Genomic DNA, 17,852 nt, shown 5'->3' with positions numbered 1-17,852 from the left:
GCTTTCCTACTTGAAATTAAGTCCTTTTTGTGAAAAATGGCACAAAGATGGGATTTATCTCAATCTTTGGGATAGCAAGAATGACACATAACTAATAGTGCCCCAAATTTAATATTTGCAGGGCCCTCGTCCTGCTTTGTTTGTGCCTGAGGTTTCATTTGAGCTGCTTGTCAAGAGGCAGATCAAGCGCCTGGAAGAGCCCAGCCTCCGCTGTGTGGAGCTAGTGCATGAGGAGATGCAGCGGATTATCCAGCACTGCAGCAACTACAGCACGCAGGTGCTGGCAGGGTGGGCAGGTGGGTGGGCTATGGAGGGGAGCAGGCTGGCTGAGTCGCCACTGAAATCCCTGACTGAGGTGATTTGAAGCCATGCACTTAAATGGAGCTTTTAGTCAAATTCAGAATCACTTCCCTGTAAACAAAATGCTGTCGGCTCTTTCCTCCATCATGCAGGAGTTACTGCGGTTCCCTAAACTTCACGACGCCATCGTTGAAGTGGTGACTTGTCTCCTGCGTAAGCGGTTGCCTGTTACAAATGAAATGGTGAGCTACTTGCAAACCATTGCAGTCCCTGCTGGTGAATGTGCTTCTCACACCACTGTGCTGTTTAGTACTTAGGTGCCATTTTCCTGTGTGGGATGGAGTTTGAGTCCTACTTCAAAGGCAGCTTCAGTGACTTGCAGAAACAGTTTCCTCTCTATGCAGCTGTCACTCGCTGGCACCCTGGGTGTGGCTGCCCAGGGGTGGTTGGTGCCACCTGCAGCCAGACACAAGCCTTTGAAGAGAGCGCTTTCCTCCTTGCCCCTTGTCGTGCCCTGGATGACCCAGCCATCCACACGGTTGGCTTGTTTACGGCATGCTGTCGTCAGTGCCACTGTTTGTGGGTTTCTGTCTTTACAAATGTGAAGTGCTAGAATTGGCAGAAATATGTGGTGAGCATTTCACATTGCCCTTGCACCTCTAACTGCTGGCTGGGGTGTATGTTCCTTTTTCTTCCTGATCACTAAAAGTGCATTTGGGCCTTGGGCTCTAAGATCCAAGCTTTGCTCAGAGCACAGAGCCACCTTGGAGAGGAGGGTGTAGGGCTGTCCTTGGTTCCCTGGAAGCGAAACCTTTAGACTGAGACGAGGGGCAGTCTGGCCCCCCCACCCACTAATGGCAGACCTCTTGCACTGTAGCTGAGTGGGCAGTGTGTGTCAGTGCTCTTCTGACACCTGAGGTGTGTTGGTGCAGATGAAGGAGCTGATTGACTCGAAGATGGGGAAGTCAGTTTCAGCTTCCCTTGCTGGCTAGTGTCTCAGGATCTTGACCCACACAGTTAAACTGGGCAGTGTCCGAAAGGTCATCACCTGTCGTTAATGTGTGCTTTATCCCCCGGAATTAACATCTATAACTTACCTGGGGTTATGAGATATTTCTTTACTGATGAAATTAAACTAAATTGTAACTAAATACTTCCAATATTGTCATGTCACTTCCTCCTAGTACAAGTACTGTTTTAGGTGCTGAAGTGGAAGTAATTCAAGAAGCATGTGCATGGCGTCAGATGTCAATTGGAGTCTTTCTGTTCCTTTTAGCATCCTGTTCCTTTTTAGAATAATGTGTTTAATAAAACTTTGTGTAAATAAAATTGGCTTGACCTGTTTTCAATGTAGTCTAATTTTATTTTTCTCCAGGTCCATAACTTAGTGGCAATTGAATTGGCTTATATCAACACAAAACATCCAGACTTTGCAGATGCTTGTGGGCTCATGAACAATAACATAGAGGTAAGTGCAGCTCAGATTCTTGAGGTTAGTACTTTTCTGTAAATGAAATTCTCTGATTTTTGTTCCATCTTACATATTTTGATTTCTTTGTTACTTGTCTTATACATGTCTACATACAAATGACTGAGGTGAAAATAAAGATTAAGGACAGAAATGGGTAGGGAAGATGCTGTCCCCTTAGTGCCTTGCACGGAGGTAGTCTGTGGAAAGCAACTACGTGTGTGTTCCTGAGCCTGGGTCGTCCTCATGGACAGCCTGTGGGTCCTGCCCCATAAGCTGCCCTCTGCTTTGCCAGTATCCTCCTGATTGGTCTCTCTGAACGCACAGCCGGGGGTAGGCAATTGTTCCAGTTTTTTGAAAAGCAAGAGGTCACTTTTTTGTTTCCCTTGTTTTGTGTTTATAGGAACAAAGGAGAAACAGACTAGCAAGAGAATTACCTACCTCGAGAGACAAGGTAAAAAAACAATGTTTTAAAGGCAAATTTCAGAGTGTAAATATGGATGGGTAAGCCTCAGAGTATTGCTCAGTTCTAGAAATATCTTTTACTACTCCATTGCAGCTGTTTGACAGAAAATAGGCTTGGAGTAATTTAAGTAGTATTTTGGATACACTCCAGGAAATTCAAGGTGGCAAACTGACAGTGACATTTCACCTTTGCTGAATGAGTTGAAACGACTAATGACTTGATAGTAAGACTTTCTGGAGAGAGAAGACACAGTATCATGTAACAGAACTCAGTCACCTGTTCTAGCTGCATATATTAAAATATTTGAGTAGGTAATATCTGTTGCCTTTAGTTCTAGATTAGACATATCTTTGTAAGTGCCAAATAATGTTTCTGCATTTGTATTTTTCTCAGGTGTTTCTCTGAGTACCTGTACAGCAGTACAGGAAGTTGGGCAGACTTATATCCTGTGATCACTTTTGTTTCTCATGATGTGTTCTGATATAGAGAGCAAAAATTCACATTTAGATGATGTTTGAGTGCGTTTTGGCATCCTTGATTTTTTTTTCCCCTGCATTTTTGCCTTTAGTCCTCTAAAGTTCCAAGTGCTTTGGCACCTGCCTCCCAGGAGCCCTCCCCTGCTGCTTCTGCTGAGGCTGATGGCAAGGTCTGTTCTGATTCTTCATCTAAGCCTGCATGCCTAGTTGTTTGATGCAATAGAATCATCTGGACAATACACTGAAGAGCAGATTAATATAGGATATTGTCCTAAGGTCAAATCATTTTAATCTAGTGGAAATTTAAATTCTGTAACAATGTGTACTTCCTAAATAATTGACATGCTTTTGCTTGCAACCTAGACGATACACAAAGAAAAAGTAATTTAAAAAAGGAAATACCCTGCACTTTTGAATTTCATATCACTGATATTTAAATTTTGCTTGTTAAACTGCATGTTTTAACATATCTTTTAACAGTTAATTCAGGACAGCAGAAGAGAAACTAAAAATGTGAGTGTCTTACTTCAGAATGGAAATTACTGGTACCTCTGGTTCTCACTGAAAGTCTGTACAGTGACTTCTGACTCATTGTCTATGTTGTTTTAATGTTCCTCTTGGCCTAAATGACCCTCTTTAAGATGGCAGTGATTCACACTGACCTTCAGAGAATAACAGCTTTTCCCATTACCTGGAAAGGACAGTTTTGAATTTGGTATTTTCCTTCCTACCAAAACACCACTGGTGGGAATGTCCTCTTAACCACACTGCAGTCTGTCCTGCAGGACGGACAAGACACTCCTGTGGCTTCCTTAGGCTTCTGTCCAGTCCACACTGGTCCTCTCATAAGTAGCTTCGGATGCCTCAAACAGCTTGGGCGTGGGCCAGTCCTTTGTCAGTTCTCATTAAGAATCACTGAAAACTCCTTACTTCTACAAAGGGTCCAAAACTTCATGTCTATAAGTGTCTTTCCATAGCATGTTGGGCTCAGATCTTAAGAGAAACATCTGAATCTTTGCTTAAGTCTTATTTTCATTCATCATAACACATTTGTGCCTTAGGTTTCGTTTGTGTTCATAACAGGCTCTGTGTACTCAGTGTGTAGGTGGCCGCCTGTATTGGATACATTGCACCTTCACGTTAGGCTAAATCTCACCAGTGTTTTGACTCAGAATGATTGTCTCATGTTAAATTAACAAATATTTTTGTTTCTATAAACTTTTGGGTATCTCTTAATTGTAAGAGAACATTTTGAAGTATCTCCTAAATGTTGATGAATTATTGTTCTTAAACATTTTCCATCGATGTAAGAGTAACAAATTTCATAGAGCTTGTGTGTTTAGGTCCCGTGCCACAGTGCAGGCAGCTCACGTACCATCGCAAGGGTGGCACTTTTACCTTCACCTCCCGTTTTGTCAATTGTTAGAAATAAAGTGTGGAGAATTCGAATCCATAGGGCGCTGAGATCCCAGCTCATCTGTTTTTAAGGGCACTTGAAAGAAATTACCTGAATGTCAGCTGTGGTGTCTTTACTGAGCAGCTTATACTTGTTCACAATCTAATTAGAGAAGTAGAAGAGAAGAAAGGTGTTAAGTGACAAAGGAAAAAGGAGCACTTTGCCTAGTGTAGCTGAAACACTTTAGAGGCTGCGCAGACACCCACCACCGCTGACCCGGTCTCTGAGGAGATGACACTCCAGATGGAGACTGGCTATTCGTCACCTTGGTTACTGTCCACAAACGTGGTCTTTGTGTGGCTGATGTTAGATCTGCTAGGGCCATTGTAGGCTTTGGAACACCTGTTTATTTTCAGGTTACATCTGGAGGTGGTGGAGTAGGAGATGCTGTTCAAGAACCAACGACAGGAAACTGGAGAGGGATGCTGAAAACGTCAAAAGCTGAAGAGTTACTAGCTGAGGAAAAATCAAAGCCAATTCCAATCATGCCAGCCAGTCCACAAAAAGGTCACGCTGTGAATCTGCTGGATGTGGTGAGGTGGAGACTAATGAGGAACTGAGTAACTTCTAAATGTTGTTCCTGTGGCCACATTTAACAAATATGTTCCCCCCATTCAGCCAGTTCCCGTGGCTCGTAAACTCTCTGCTCGTGAACAGCGAGACTGTGAGGTCATCGAACGACTCATCAAATCTTATTTCCTTATCGTCAGAAAGAACATTCAAGACAGGTCAGTGCTGTGCGTGAGAGCAGACTGGATGTCTGTTGGCCGGTTTCCCCTTTGGGAATATATGTGTTATTTGGAAAACTCAGTCACCTGGTGGTTTGTTCTGCAGTGTGCCAAAAGCGGTGATGCACTTTCTGGTCAATCATGTCAAAGACACACTGCAGAGTGAGCTGGTGGGACAGCTCTACAAGTCTTCCCTGTTAGACGACCTCCTGACTGAGTCAGAGGACATGGCCCAGCGCAGGAAAGAAGCTGCCGACATGCTAAAGGTATCTGTGGAGTCGGGGTTCTGCTCATGCCTGGGATGTAGCTGCAAAACCTCTAGACAGGGTGTGTTTCTGACCTGGGCTCTCTACAAGCACTTGGCATACACAGGGCCCCACATCACTTGGACCCCTCGGCACACTAACTTCATGAGCTTCTATGCTTTTTCTCTTTTTCAATGCAGGCATTACAAGGAGCCAGTCAAATTATTGCTGAGATCCGAGAGACTCACCTTTGGTGAAGAGAACTGTGTATGTGATTGATACTGAGCTTTGCACCTCAGACCTTGCTAGTTACTCCTACTTGAGTAGAATTTTATTTATGAACTCTTGTGTATTGCAATGGTATCTGCTCATGTAAAGACTGGCTATAAACTGAAAATTTTACTCTGTTGCAGAACCAATCACAAATTTAATCCAAATAATAAATGGCTGTTTTTAAAATTTCCCAGTATATATCAGACATATCAAATCTGTCTTGTGACAGTTTCATTTGAACTGAAAAACAGCTGTTACTGTTCTCGTGTACAAGCAGTTTGCCCACGGGTAGATGCCCGTGTGACTTATAGTGTGAAGGCCACCGCCAGGTGCTTCCGGAAGGCCACACCTGCGTCTGTAGTGCATGCACCCCTGCTCTGGCTGCAGCCTCGAGCTAGTTGCCGTGTTGCACCTGTCCTTCACCTCCATCCAGTGAGCATCTCCGCGCCCTCTGACATGCTGGTAAACAAGCTGACAGCCCGAGGAGCTGTATCCTTGGCAGTGACACGAAGTTTGGGATGTGCAGCCCTGGGGTCACCTTCCCTGGTGCACTAAAAGCAAGAACATCTTTCATAAAGCATGTTTGACATTTTCCTGTGTTAAAAGCAACCATCTAACTTGATTAGTAAGACTTGGCGATAAAGACCAGTTCCTTTTAGATTTTAGAGGTTCTATTGAGTAAAATCATTTTGGTTTCCAAATATTATAATTCAGGTACATCTTTATATTGGGCACTGGCTTCCTATTCCACTGATGTGGGACTTAAGCATCTTGCCCATCATGAAGTGTGGCTCACCCAACACTAACTAGTTGGTGACAGTCACTCTTGCTACGCGCCCACAAGTGGGCCTCATTCACTACAGGACACCTGAATAGACGCACTCCTCGTGGCTCAGGCTCACTGGCGTTAAAAGTACATGTTCACATGTTTTGTTAGCTCCCTAGATAAGTCTCAATATAAATCTCAAGATAGAACTTGAATTCCTTAAGGCATCAGCCTCCATCTCTAACAAAAAAACATGTCAAAGAAATGGCACCACAGACAAATCTTAGCATTTTTCAGTAATGAGATTTTGGATGGTGCCACGTGTTGGGAAACGCCACCTGCAGCTGACCCCGAGTGTAAAGTCCAGGTCCAGTTGGTGGACGCAGCGCCGTCTGGCCTGCTGTTAATGCCGTCCTGCTAGCACGCACAGGGTGGTTAGAAAACTAAGACCACTGCCACCAGGTAGCCTCTCCTGCTCCCAGCCTCGGTGCCTGCTTCTTTGAATTTAAGGAAACAACTTCCAGTGCACTTTCCCCCAACACACCATACACAGTTCACATTAAATTTGTTGGCTCTTAATGACCTACTACTAGGGGTGATGCACTTGCTAGCGCTACACACTTGTACAAAGAAAAGCAGGCAAGGGACATGGGTGAGAAAGCTGCCCCTAGGCCGACAGATGCTCTGAGATGTAGAGCTGGTCGCTGACGTGTGGGGAGCTGTGTGTGCTTGCTGTGTAAATAAAACTGATGTAAAACTATGTCAATGTGTAAGTTCATTTTTCCTACCTTTAGTCCCAGAGAAAGGTTTATTAGGTAAACTCCAGGTTTTTGAAATCTATATCTGCTTCGGAACAAACAACACAGCTCATACTGTAGAATTTTGTGACTTTTCTCCTGTCAGTCTTTTAATTCCTTGAGTTGTTGGTACAGCTCCATTTTTAATGACTAGACAACCTGAAATCTTGGGAACAAAAATTAAAATTTAATACCTAATTGAGTTTCCACATTTATAACACAATGCCACCTTAGTAACTCCTGACAGGACAATGCTGAATGTAAATTTAATTATATGGAAACAGGCAAGGAAAAACTGAGTTAGGAACCTTCTAAACAGAACTGTTTTTGTTCTTTAAAAATGAACTATTCTGTAATTTGTGACACCAATGGTGGCTTAGTGAAACTTTGCCGCTTTCAAAAACTATTTACTCCCAAACAACAGAATTGGAGATTTACAAGGTTCTGAAATTGGTTTCACATTTCTTTGCGGGCACCAGAACAAGCCATTACCAGCATGATCAGGGAGCCAGAGATCCCAGTGGGAGATGAAATGCCCCCACTCTTTCTCATCTCTGTAAAGGAAGAGCCAGAAGTGTTGGGTAGGAGGGACGACTTTTGTGAAATGTGTAAGTGTAAACAGCAATTAACCTTAATCAGTTATGTTTGTACATCAGGACTGTCCCATCATACACCTTATTAATCAGCCTGTAGAAGCCGGGAAGTTACTCACACTGGGCAGATGATGTGCATGGTGAAGTTATTTCTAGAGCCAACCTTCCAGACATTTCCAGGATAAATGATCAATCGACACTCAGGATTCTGCATCAAAGCTGAAGCCATTTTATAATGTAGAAATTCCTTTTTCCTATTTTGAGTAATGAAAGTCCATTCTTAAGAATATGCTGTCCAACAACTAAAACGCTGTCTGGATTTGTGACTTGTCTGTGATTTATACTGACTCCACCTTCTGTTATCATCCGATACCTAAAAATAGAAATGCCCAGTAGTTAGACAAGCCTTGTGGCTGCCACCAGAAAACAGACCACCATTCATTTGCTTCAATTCCATTCCCCAATGGAACCATCTAGACTGATGCCTCAGCTTAATGTTTGTTCTGATAGCATCAGCTACCACCTTCTCCTTTAATGTAGCTCTACTAGGGGAGCAGATGCGAGGTATCCCTCAGTATGTGTGAAGTAAACATACATGTTGGGGACCACAAATCTGGGTGGCATATAAGGTCAGTGCCTGGGTCACTGCAGCTGTGCTTTTGCTCCCCCACACCATCCACACAAGTGTCTTATGCGGAATATCTCACTACCTGCTATACCAAATCGCTGAGAAAGGTATTCTGGCCAATTCCTGAGTTAAATGCCATTCTCAAGAGGAATGTTGTTTTATAAAAGTCTTAAATTATTTGGTTGTTGGAAAAGTCACGACACTTTTCAAACAAGCCAGTACAGCATAAGCTTTTTTTCAGAAGTTCAACTAGTATATTAGATGGGCAGCCCTGCTAACCTCCCAAAATGCAGTGCGAAAGGCTGCATGCTTGGGTGTGTCCACTCGGGCTCTCCTCACTGCTCCCTTGACTGATCCAGGTCTTAAGTGCACAGTGTAACAGTCCATGGCGGGGGGGTGGGGAATCAACCTCCCAGAAATGTGCTGCACGTTTCCAGCACAGCCTCAGTGTCCTATCCAGGGGCTACCAGGCGTCTGCTGGGAGAGGCTATGCAGGTGTGGTCAGGAAACCCCAAAACAGCTGTGCACTGTGGCCTGATGCTGAGCCCCAAGCAGCCTCACCCGCGGGGACCATCGGGGATGGCATTGGCTTTGCGGCATGTGTCGAGGATGCTCGTGCCGGGGTCGAGAACCAGTTCCGAAAAGGAGGCTTCTCTGAACAGCTCTTTCAGCTCCTGATCAGACATGCCTTCCAGTGCGTCCACGCTGCTGTGGTAGAGGGCCTGGGTGCACCTGCGGGCACAGAGAGCATGAACACCTACCTGGGCCCAGCCTGGCACCCAAACCACTGGGAGCGCCACCCACCCAGAAAAAGTATTGAGACCCGCATTTGTCTTGCATCGCTGCTACATTTAGTGCGGGACACTGCCCAGTAAGTGCAGGCTGCCACGCCTGGCCAACCTGAGTGAGGGGTGAAAGGCAGCCCTCAGACAACAGGGCTCCACAACTTGTAGTCTGCAGCCAGGCCAAATGCAACACAGACCAACCCTAAGAACAGTAACAAAAATCCAAATAAACAATGAAATGCAAGAGGCCAAATGGCAGCAAGTCCTGCTAGGAACATCTATATGGAAACACGGCAACCCGAGAAATGGACAGATCTACAGATTCATACAGGCACCCCCGACTGCACCGGAGGAAGCAGAGGTCCTGAGCAGACCAATACGAAGCTGAAATAGTCAAAAGGCTTCCCGAGAAAAAAGCCTGGGCAGAAGCCGAATCAGGTGAACTCCACCCAGACTTTCAAGAAGCTCACACCTTTCCTTTCTTTCTAAGCTCCAGAAAAATTAAATGGGAACATGCCCAGACACATCACACCAGGCCAACAAGACGCTGACCGCCCCCTCCCCACCCCAAGCCAAACAAGGACAGCACAGAAAAAGAACGAAACTACAGACAGTGGTTTCTGATGAGCGCTGACGTGAAAGTGCTCACCAAAATGTCAGCAGTCAAACTCAGAGGTGCATTAAAGGAGGCAAACACCGTGACCAAAGTGCAAGGATGGGTCAACAAATTGGTCAGCATCACCCACCACATCAACAAGCCACACAAAGCTGCACCCCAACACCAAGCCTGGTTGTGTGAACAGCTGTCGACAGACCTAAAACAACAGCAACAAAAGCACAACCGCTGTCAGAGACGTCTACACACCAGACACAGGAAGACCGTCCGGACAAAGGCAACAGCGTATGAGGTCAGGTGGATTCCCTGGACATCTCCAGAGCTTCCCATCCCAAAAGCAGGGTATACTGCCTTTCCCCTGTGACACGCAGCATCTCACCACAACATATATTAGGGCGCCGAACAAGTCCAAGAAGATACACGAAAACAGAAATTACATCCAGCATCTTCACACACCACAACACTACGAAGCTGGGGAGGGTGGAGGGCGTTGGGGGGCAGGCGGGTGTGGGTGGGGAGCTGGTGGAGGGTGAAAAAAAGGGGAACCCATCAGAAAAGTTCTGCAGTAAGCAAGGAGGAGTAGGCTAGGCACAGGCAGAAATGGGACGGCTGATTAAAAACAAATTCCTAACCCAGTGAAAAAAGCAGACTGCGATATAAAACAGTACACAAAGTAAAATATGTGAAAAGACAAAAAGGCAGACTCAGGAAGTGCAAACAAAGTCGGGGGAGCCATTTCAAGAAATAAGTCAGAAGATACAGAGGGTCCCGCTGATTTGGAGAATACAACTAACCAAGAAAACAAAGAAGCAAAACAAAACGTAGAACAAGTCACCGCTGGGCTCTGAGTGTGACTCTGGCCACCAGAGGGCAAGGCTGGCCACGAGTGGGGAGAAGCTGGGCCTGCCCCGCATCACGCAGACTCTAGTGGCCAATCAGTAAGAGGTGAACAGACCAAAATGCCAGTGAGTGATCTTTATCACGACGGGCACCTTTTTGCAGAATCCAGTCCCTCCTGGCCATGTACGAGCTTGGTTACTTCGGCAGCAAGTCGCTTCTGGGGCCCCCGCTTCTCTGGCTCCTTGACGTGCAGCTGCATGAGGTGCTCAATCTCAGGCAAGGGGAGGAAAGTAAGGAGTTTCAGGTACCTTTGGGACAAACCAAACAAGTCAGAGCTGTGTACAGACCCGACAATTAGCTCCCTCACTTTCAGAGGAAACAGCTTGGCTTAACTGCTTAAAAAAAAACAAAAACACAAATATCTTGGGCTTCCCTGGGGCCTAGGAGTTAAGTTTAAGTGCTCTCACTATGTGGCCTGAGCTCAATCTCCTGCCAGGGAGCTGACACACAGGGCACAACAGACCTCTTCAGTCTCGTCTGCTGCTCCCCTCATCAGCGGATTATAGTCAATCCACCTGTTCTTCCAAGAGTTTAAGAGTGTGATAAAAGGGAAAATCATTTTTAAAAGGATCTTCTAGGCCCTCCCTGATGGCACAATGGGTTAAACCACAGCACTGTGAATCTACCACAGCCACTACAGCACAAGATGGATCCCTGGCCACGGAGGTGGCAGACCTCTCCTGACATTGTATTTCAGTAGATCTGCAGTGTATTTCAGTAGATCTGTCTGTTCTGCATCCCGCTCTGTCTCTGGTGAGTTCTCTCACCCCCCCCCCATACCCCAGGTCTGTATGCATAAATAAATAAATCTTTTAAAAATAAATAAGAGGATCTTCCAAAGGTGTTTCATGTTATACTGTGAGGAAAGAAAGACTAACATAAAATAAGCATTAGTCAAGTTTAAGATGAAAGGAGGGGGAGAAAACTAGAAAACTCAAGTGATCACCTCCTGAGTGACAGAACACAGAGTTGCCTCAAAATTTCTAGCAAACAGGCAACAATAAGTGTTTACAACAGTTAACATTCTAAGGTTCTGTGAGGAAATGGTTTTGTTAAGGGGAAGGATGTCCTAAAGGAACTCTGCAGAGTCTTATGGACTCCACCCCCTAGCCCAGCTTTCTGGACACTATCCCCTACTCCAGTAGGGGAAACTACAACTCCCAGCAGTACCAGGAAGAGAACTGCGAGGACCCAAGGGTGGAGCTAACAGGAATTCTGGAACATTTGGGGGATAAATAGGGTGCAACTGCATCTTGCGCTCGCTCTCACTCTCTGGCTCGGGAAGCAGCTCTCCTGACTGCATGACTTGGTGCGTTCAGTCAGCCTAGCCGTAAGGTATTCCACTTACTTTGTATCCCTCTCTCTTTCCCTGGGTTGTTTCCTATTCCTTTCCCCTTTTATAAATAAACCCGTAATTGACCCTTTTGTGTGTCCCTGCTGTAACTGAGTTGTGAGCACATGGGTGAGGTCCCACAGACAGGCAGCCCAGTCCACTCTGGGCTACCCTGTAACAGTTTCTGCCTTATGTAGGTTCTAAATAAAGCCAACAGATTAGAATGCAAAAATTTTAAGTTTATGAATGCAGTTTTCTCAGCGCGCTGACTCACCTTTCCACAGAGTCATCTTGCTGCCGGACAAAGAACTGATACAACTCAAAAGGTGACGTCCTCTCCCTGTTCAGCCACACGGCATTACCAGCTGACTTCCCCAGCTTTGCTCCAGATGTGCTTGTAATCAGGGGAACAGTGATTCCAAAAACATCTTCTCCAGTCAACCTAGGTACAGAGAACTTATTTAGAGCTGCAGCACAGTGGGAGCAGGTGCGCACTCCAGAGCATTCGGGCCTTTGCCTGGAAACACCCCCTAACTTCCCAACCTGCTGCCTCTGCACTCCTAGCTGGCATCTGCCATTCTGAAGAGCAAGGAAGTTGAGACGCCAAGCAGCAGCCGGGGAGAGGTGAAGCATAACCAGGGAGTGCGGTTGTTTAAGGGCAAGGTGGGTGGAGGAGAGAAATTTAGGCGAAGTAGGAGATAAATGGAGGCACTAAAGGTGGGATTTTAAAAATGACTAGCACCTGGGCTAGGTGTGTTCACTCACTTCCCTCAAGAAAATGCTATTCAAATCTACACTATTTCCCACATACTCAGCGTTAAAGAGAAAACTTTTTTAAAAGACGCCAACAAACAGCTTTACCACTCCACAAAACATGCAGAGCTAAAGTGACGGCTTTTCAAACGACCCAGCTATAAACAAAGAAAAGCAGTTTTTGAAATCACAAACAGAAATAATTGCCAAGACAGAGTGTGAGTCCGAGTGGAGGTCCTTTTCCTATGGGGGGTGGGGGAGGGTTAGGACGCTCCTCACCTACATTAAGATCATCGCAGCCCAGTGACCGGGACATCACCAACATGGGATCTCAGGAAGGGCGTCATCCCAGGATCCCGAATTAATGGCTGAGTGTCATAGCTCGGTCCAGAATTGTTCGCGAGCCCAAAAGGCACTTACTTGTGGATGAACTCATATCCCGATGTGATGTTGCCCAGCTGATCGGACCCGCCTAGTTGGACTCGGCAACCGTACCGTTGGAACAGGTAGTAAAAGTCGTAGGCCTGGAGCACCTGGTAGAAGAATTCGGCCAAGCTCATGCCCTCGGGGCTTCGGAGCCGCGTCTGCACGCTCTGCCGGCTGAGCAGCGTTCCCATGCGGAAGTGGCCGCCGGCAGCCGCCAGGAAGTCCACCAGGTGCTGCTCGCTGTACCAGTCCGCGTTGTCCAGCACCGTGAAGCTGCCCCAGGCGCGGCCGTCGGCAAAGAGCTGGCGGTGGTGCGCGGCCAGGGCCTCCAGGCTGCGCCGCAGGGCGCGCGCGTTGCTGCCCACGCGATCAGCGTCCAGCGCTTCGCGCTCCTTGGTGCGGCCGCTCGGGTCCCCCAGGCGCGCCGTGGCACCCCCGACCAATGCGATCACATTGTGGCCGGCCCGCTGGAAGTGGAACAACCCAAGCAGGGCTAGCAAATGCCCTACGTGCAGCGAGTCGGCCGTGGGGTCGAACCCGCAGTAGACGGTCTGGGGGCCGCTGCCCGCCGAGCGGCGGTCGAAGAGCTCGGGGAGTTCCACCTTCGTGCCCTTCTCGGGGAAGAAGTCCTTGAACAGTCCCCGCGCCTTCTGCGTCACCAATACCCCCCTAGCGCTCGAGTGGGCCTCACGCGGCGAGAACCCCAGGGTGCGGCGCGCAGTAGACCACCGGCGCCAAGAGGCACTCCGCCACACGGGCGCAGCCATCTTAGGCGCGCAGGGCGTGCCGGGATCGGCCCCGGAGCCTCTCTGCGCATGCCCGCCGGTAAGCTACTAGGTGACGGGCGCGTCCACCTCCCGCCTTTAGGCGCTCCTCTTGGGACCCCAGTGCCTCCAGGGGGCGCGCGTGTTGGCCTCGCAGCCGAGCGGGAGGGTCCTGGCGCCTGGCACCCCAGGCGCGCTCGCAAAAGCCAGCGCGCCTTTGGATTTCCATGTTCAAAGAGGGTTTTGAGGCTTCGGGCAGTGCTAGCCGGCACTGAAGGTTAGCTGGCCGCTCGGGCGACCACGGGGTTCGCAGGTGCGCGGGGAACCGGAGCCCGCGGCCCGCACTGCCCGGCCGCGCCAAGGGGTGGCACTCGTGCCCAAGCTATGGCGCCAGAAAGCCCTGTTTTGCCTTTGACGGGTTACTGCAGCCCAGCTTCGAGCCTAAGTGGATTCCCGCTAGTGAGTGGGTCGCTGAGGCGCGCCAGGTGCTGTCAATGCCCTGCTTGTGCGTGGGCTTTCATTTGGCAGGCGCTGGCGGGGCAATCAGCTCCAAATCCAGTTTGAGAGTCTGATTTCTAAGACCACTTAAGAACAGTCTTCGATGGAGTTCCTTGGGACGCAGGCTGGTCTGCTGTTGCTGCTGCTGCTGCAATAGTGTTGGCGTTCACTCTTAGGAAAGGCATATGAGGGGGCTGGACGCAGAACTGGGCAGCAGAGGTGGGCCAACTTGCAGTAGTGGCCTCGGCGGTCCCTCTGAAGCTGGGATTTTCTTTAGCAATCACCCTATTACTCCGTTACTGACCAGTGCTTACGTGCAGGAGAACCCTGGAGAGAAAGATGAGAGAGCCAGCAAGCACAGAGCAGGTGCTCTGTGCATTATTCCAGGCTTTAACGCTCTTCCTACCCCAACTGTTGTGAGGAAGCCCACAGACTGGCAGGAAAGGGAAGCCTTCTGGACACCAGTTAATCTTCACTCTTTCTGTTTGGGCTCTCGCTGGTTTTTTTCTTGTGGTCTCTTCCTCTCATAGCCATGCACATTTTCTGTCTCTGAGTGACACCGCCCTTACAGCCTCAGGTAAGGCTCAGGTGTGCTCACTCTCACATGCCCACACCATGCCCCAGGTGTCCACAATCAGGCCCTCTGGCCCTGTGCTCACGCTCCCAAGCACCTTCTACATTCAAGACCGCAGGTGATAGCCACAAAGTCTGGCGCTATAAAAGCCTGAGCATTCTACTTGCCCTGCAGAGAGGCAGGAGAGGATTGTGGCCATCAGCAGCTGGGGCCTGAGTGCCTTGTCCTGAATTAGGGTCTTGGTCCTGTTCCAGAACATCCCTGGCATTGTGAAGCCACCAAAAGGACATGTTTGTCAAATTAATGTATGCATGTTTAATTGTCAGTGGATCACGTTTCTCACTGCCAAGTAGTAACTTGAAGAGGACTGAGTACGTAACAGGCTGTGTAGTATAACCCCAAATGTGGAAGAGAATGCCAGTGTGCCCTGTTATCATTTGAAATGTGTTCAGATTGTCCTTCACAACCAGTCCTCATGCAGTGTGATCAGGTCAGATTTCAGTGTGTGTAGCAGGAAGTTCTGTGCCCACACCAGAAGGTGCTTTGTATTTAGTGCCTGAAAGACAAGAGCATTTGCCCGTTTTTTGAATGGCAATCTTTGATTCTTGAGGTTTCTGATATTTACTGTCTGTGGGCTAGTATGCCTGTGGCTTTTAAAAGTATGTTAGTCATGTTAACCAGGAAGTATGACTTCATAGTGCGGTCTGACTAGTCACTGAAGTAAATCCTACCTCTGGCAGAAGTGTGTATCTGTCCCAGCATTACCTGGCGGCCTGTGTTTAAAAGAACTCTTGTGGATCATGAAAAATGGTAGATTTCTACCTGAGATTAGACTTTATCAGAAGGCTTTAGAACAGATTTGATTTTTAGTCTGTCTTTGTGAGTGTGGTCATACTAAGTGAACAGGTGACAGGTGTGATGAGGCACTTGTCAGTTACTCAATGACAGCAACAACTCTTTTGTTGTTTATAATTGTCTTGGTAAAACAGGAAAGATGAGGTTTTTGTTCTTAACAATAGAGAAACAGTGGGCCTCCCTGGTGGCACAAAGGATTAAGTATCAGCTCTACCAAGCTATCTGCAGCCACTGAAGCACAAATTCAATCCCTGGCCAGGGAGTTCACCCACACGGTACAGCAGGCCTGCTCCCCTCAGCAGTGAATTTCAATAGATTTGCTTATTCTGCTCCCCATTCTATCTCTGGTGAATCCTCTCGCACACACCCCCTCCTGTACCTCTGCCTCACACCCCAGTTATTGTATGCATAAATAAATAAATCAATCTTAAAAAAAAAAAAAGGATTAGCATGATAGAGCTTCTCTGTTGGTGCAGGGGTTAAGACTATCAGCTGTCTCCAGCTACTGCAGGACTAAGTTTTATCCCCAGCAAGGGAGCTGACCCACATGGCACAGCAAACCTCTCCTGTCTCACCCTGCTGCTCCCCCTCAGCAGTGGATTTCAGTTCATCTGCCTGTTCCCCACTCTGGAGAATCCTCTCAACTCCTGCACATCTGGCCTGTGCCCAAGATCTTGTATGTATAAATAAACTGGAAAAAAAAGATTGGAGTAATAGAAGCTGGGTCTTTAAAACCTTTGGAATTATCTGTGTGGCTAAATATGTGTGGGACTCACCCTATGACTCACACCTGGGGGAAGTAAAGGTGCCTGACCTGATTCCGGCGATTTTTATTGCTTCAAAGTGAAGACATATTTAAAGGAATTCTGGAATGTGTGGTTTGTTTCAAGTGTGGTAACTCTTGAGGTGGTTGACCTTGAGCTAGAGGCACCAATCTTGCTGTCACCCATTCCTGTGACAGAGAGCCACCTACATAGTCAATGAGGAGTGTCCCTGATTTATATGACATGGTTTTCAAAATGTAAGCGATTATATTATTTTCAGAAGGCAGTGAGAGTCAAGATTTGTGAGTGGGATTTGTGGCTGCCTCTTGCTCCATCCAGAGGCACATGTCCAAATGACAGACGACATCTGGCTGGGGCTAGAATAGGAGCTGTGGGGAAATGGAGGTGACAGATATGTGACAGTGGGGAGTTTGAGGAGCACTGCTGCGGCCATCACTACCTTACCATCCCCACTGGGGTTTCTTAGTTTTCCTGGAACATGAGCGGTGACCTCATCTGCAGAAGGGATTGGCTGCGAGCTGCGCCCCTTGCACCGGCACACGCAGGGCAGAGTCGAGTGGTGCGGAAGCCTAACTAAGTCTCTTACCCTAAAGGGGTGATGACATCCTGCCATCAGGAAGACATGGTTGGGGTGCCCAGAGCTGTGCATGGAAACCAGGGAGCCCCATGCCCACGCTCCCAAGGACCTCCTGCATTAACACCGTCAAGGCCCCCCGGGAGTGGACAGAGGGGCTTGCTGGGCATTGTGCACCTGAGGTGTCTACCACGCTTGCACCTGCCCCTGGGCCTCGCTGTGGTACAGCTTGTGGGACATCACAGGCCCGCCCTGCTGGGAGCCCAGCACCTGGCACCAGCACACACAGGGCACAGAGGCCCCTGGGCAGCAGGTGGCCCTGCTCTGCTGCCCCTGCCTGTCCTAGGTGCATATCCCAGGCCGAGTGGGTCTCAACTCACTTCTCTTCCAGCTTCTCCAGCCCACACTCCCCAGGACTTGGCAGGCACCCGCAGCCCCGTCATGCAGCCCCCCCTCTCTGAGTCCCCACTCAGGAGGGCGCTCCTCCGGGTTCTGCCCGGGACCACCATGCTGCCTTTTGAGCATCTGCTCTGCTGTTGGTGATGGAGGGTAAGGATAGAAGAGTTGGAAAGGAGGTGCCACGAGGTCAGAAACCTGGTTCACGCAAGGCCGGTGCTGGAGTAGGCACAGGGATGCACACAGTCGCTAACCCAGCTACAGAGACAACCATCCTTGAGCAACATTGGCTACAGCCAGTGTCAGAGGTTACAGAGATCATCACAGGCACAGGCCGGAGGTGGGACATGGAGATGGAGGCCATTAGGGAATCTCTGATCCTTTTCAAATTCTGCAT

The 17,852-nt window shown here is 48.2% G+C and overlaps 2 protein-coding genes across 4 annotated transcripts in view; one reads left to right on the top strand and one right to left on the bottom strand.

Moving 5' to 3' along the window:
- Positions 1–6,938, top strand: part of DNM1L (dynamin 1-like) — a 54,149-nt gene extending 47,211 nt beyond the window's left edge. The window contains exons 12-21 of one of the 3 annotated variants that reach the window (XM_004675927.2): positions 122–277; positions 453–542; positions 1,676–1,768; positions 2,172–2,222; positions 2,803–2,880; positions 3,191–3,223; positions 4,523–4,699; positions 4,785–4,894; positions 5,001–5,160; positions 5,340–6,938. In XM_004675927.2, coding sequence (XP_004675984.1) covers positions 122–277; positions 453–542; positions 1,676–1,768; positions 2,172–2,222; positions 2,803–2,880; positions 3,191–3,223; positions 4,523–4,699; positions 4,785–4,894; positions 5,001–5,160; positions 5,340–5,396 — 1,005 coding nt within the window. In that variant the 3' untranslated portion in view covers positions 5,397–6,938. The remainder of the gene's footprint in view (positions 1–121; positions 278–452; positions 543–1,675; positions 1,769–2,171; positions 2,223–2,802; positions 2,881–3,190; positions 3,224–4,522; positions 4,700–4,784; positions 4,895–5,000; positions 5,161–5,339) is intronic. The other 2 variants (XM_012720261.1, XM_004675930.2) reach the window with 2 other exon arrangements.
- Positions 6,939–7,044: 106 nt separating this feature from the next.
- Positions 7,045–13,776, bottom strand: YARS2 (tyrosyl-tRNA synthetase 2, mitochondrial). Its single transcript, XM_004676524.2, has 5 exons — positions 13,004–13,776; positions 12,105–12,272; positions 10,590–10,745; positions 8,758–8,928; positions 7,045–7,941 (listed from the first exon to the last, which is right to left on the bottom strand). The coding sequence occupies exons 1-5, from the start codon at positions 13,774–13,776 to the stop codon at positions 7,782–7,784; spliced, it is 1,428 nt and encodes a 475-aa protein (XP_004676581.1). The 3' UTR covers positions 7,045–7,781.
- Positions 13,777–17,852: the final 4,076 nt, after the last annotated feature.

Source organism: Condylura cristata, unplaced genomic scaffold (genome assembly GCF_000260355.1).
Source record: "Condylura cristata isolate star-nosed mole 26May11 unplaced genomic scaffold, ConCri1.0 scaffold00004, whole genome shotgun sequence".
Taxonomy (NCBI): domain Eukaryota; kingdom Metazoa; phylum Chordata; class Mammalia; order Eulipotyphla; family Talpidae; genus Condylura; species Condylura cristata.
Note: the sequence above shows the minus strand (reverse complement) of the source record. Positions and strands in the feature narration are given on the sequence as shown.

Coding starts and splice junctions, on each gene's coding strand:
- YARS2 (XM_004676524.2), bottom strand. CDS start 13,776: ATGGCTGCGCCCGTGTGGCGGAGTGCCTCTTGGCGCCGGTGGTCTACT. Junction 12,273..13,003: donor GGATATGAGTTCATCCACAA/GTAAGTGCCTTT, acceptor CTCTGTACCTAG/GTTGACTGGAGAAGATGTTT. Junction 8,929..10,589: donor GGACTGGATTCTGCAAAAAG/GTGCCCGTCGTG, acceptor CTGTGCCCGCAG/GTGCACCCAGGCCCTCTACC.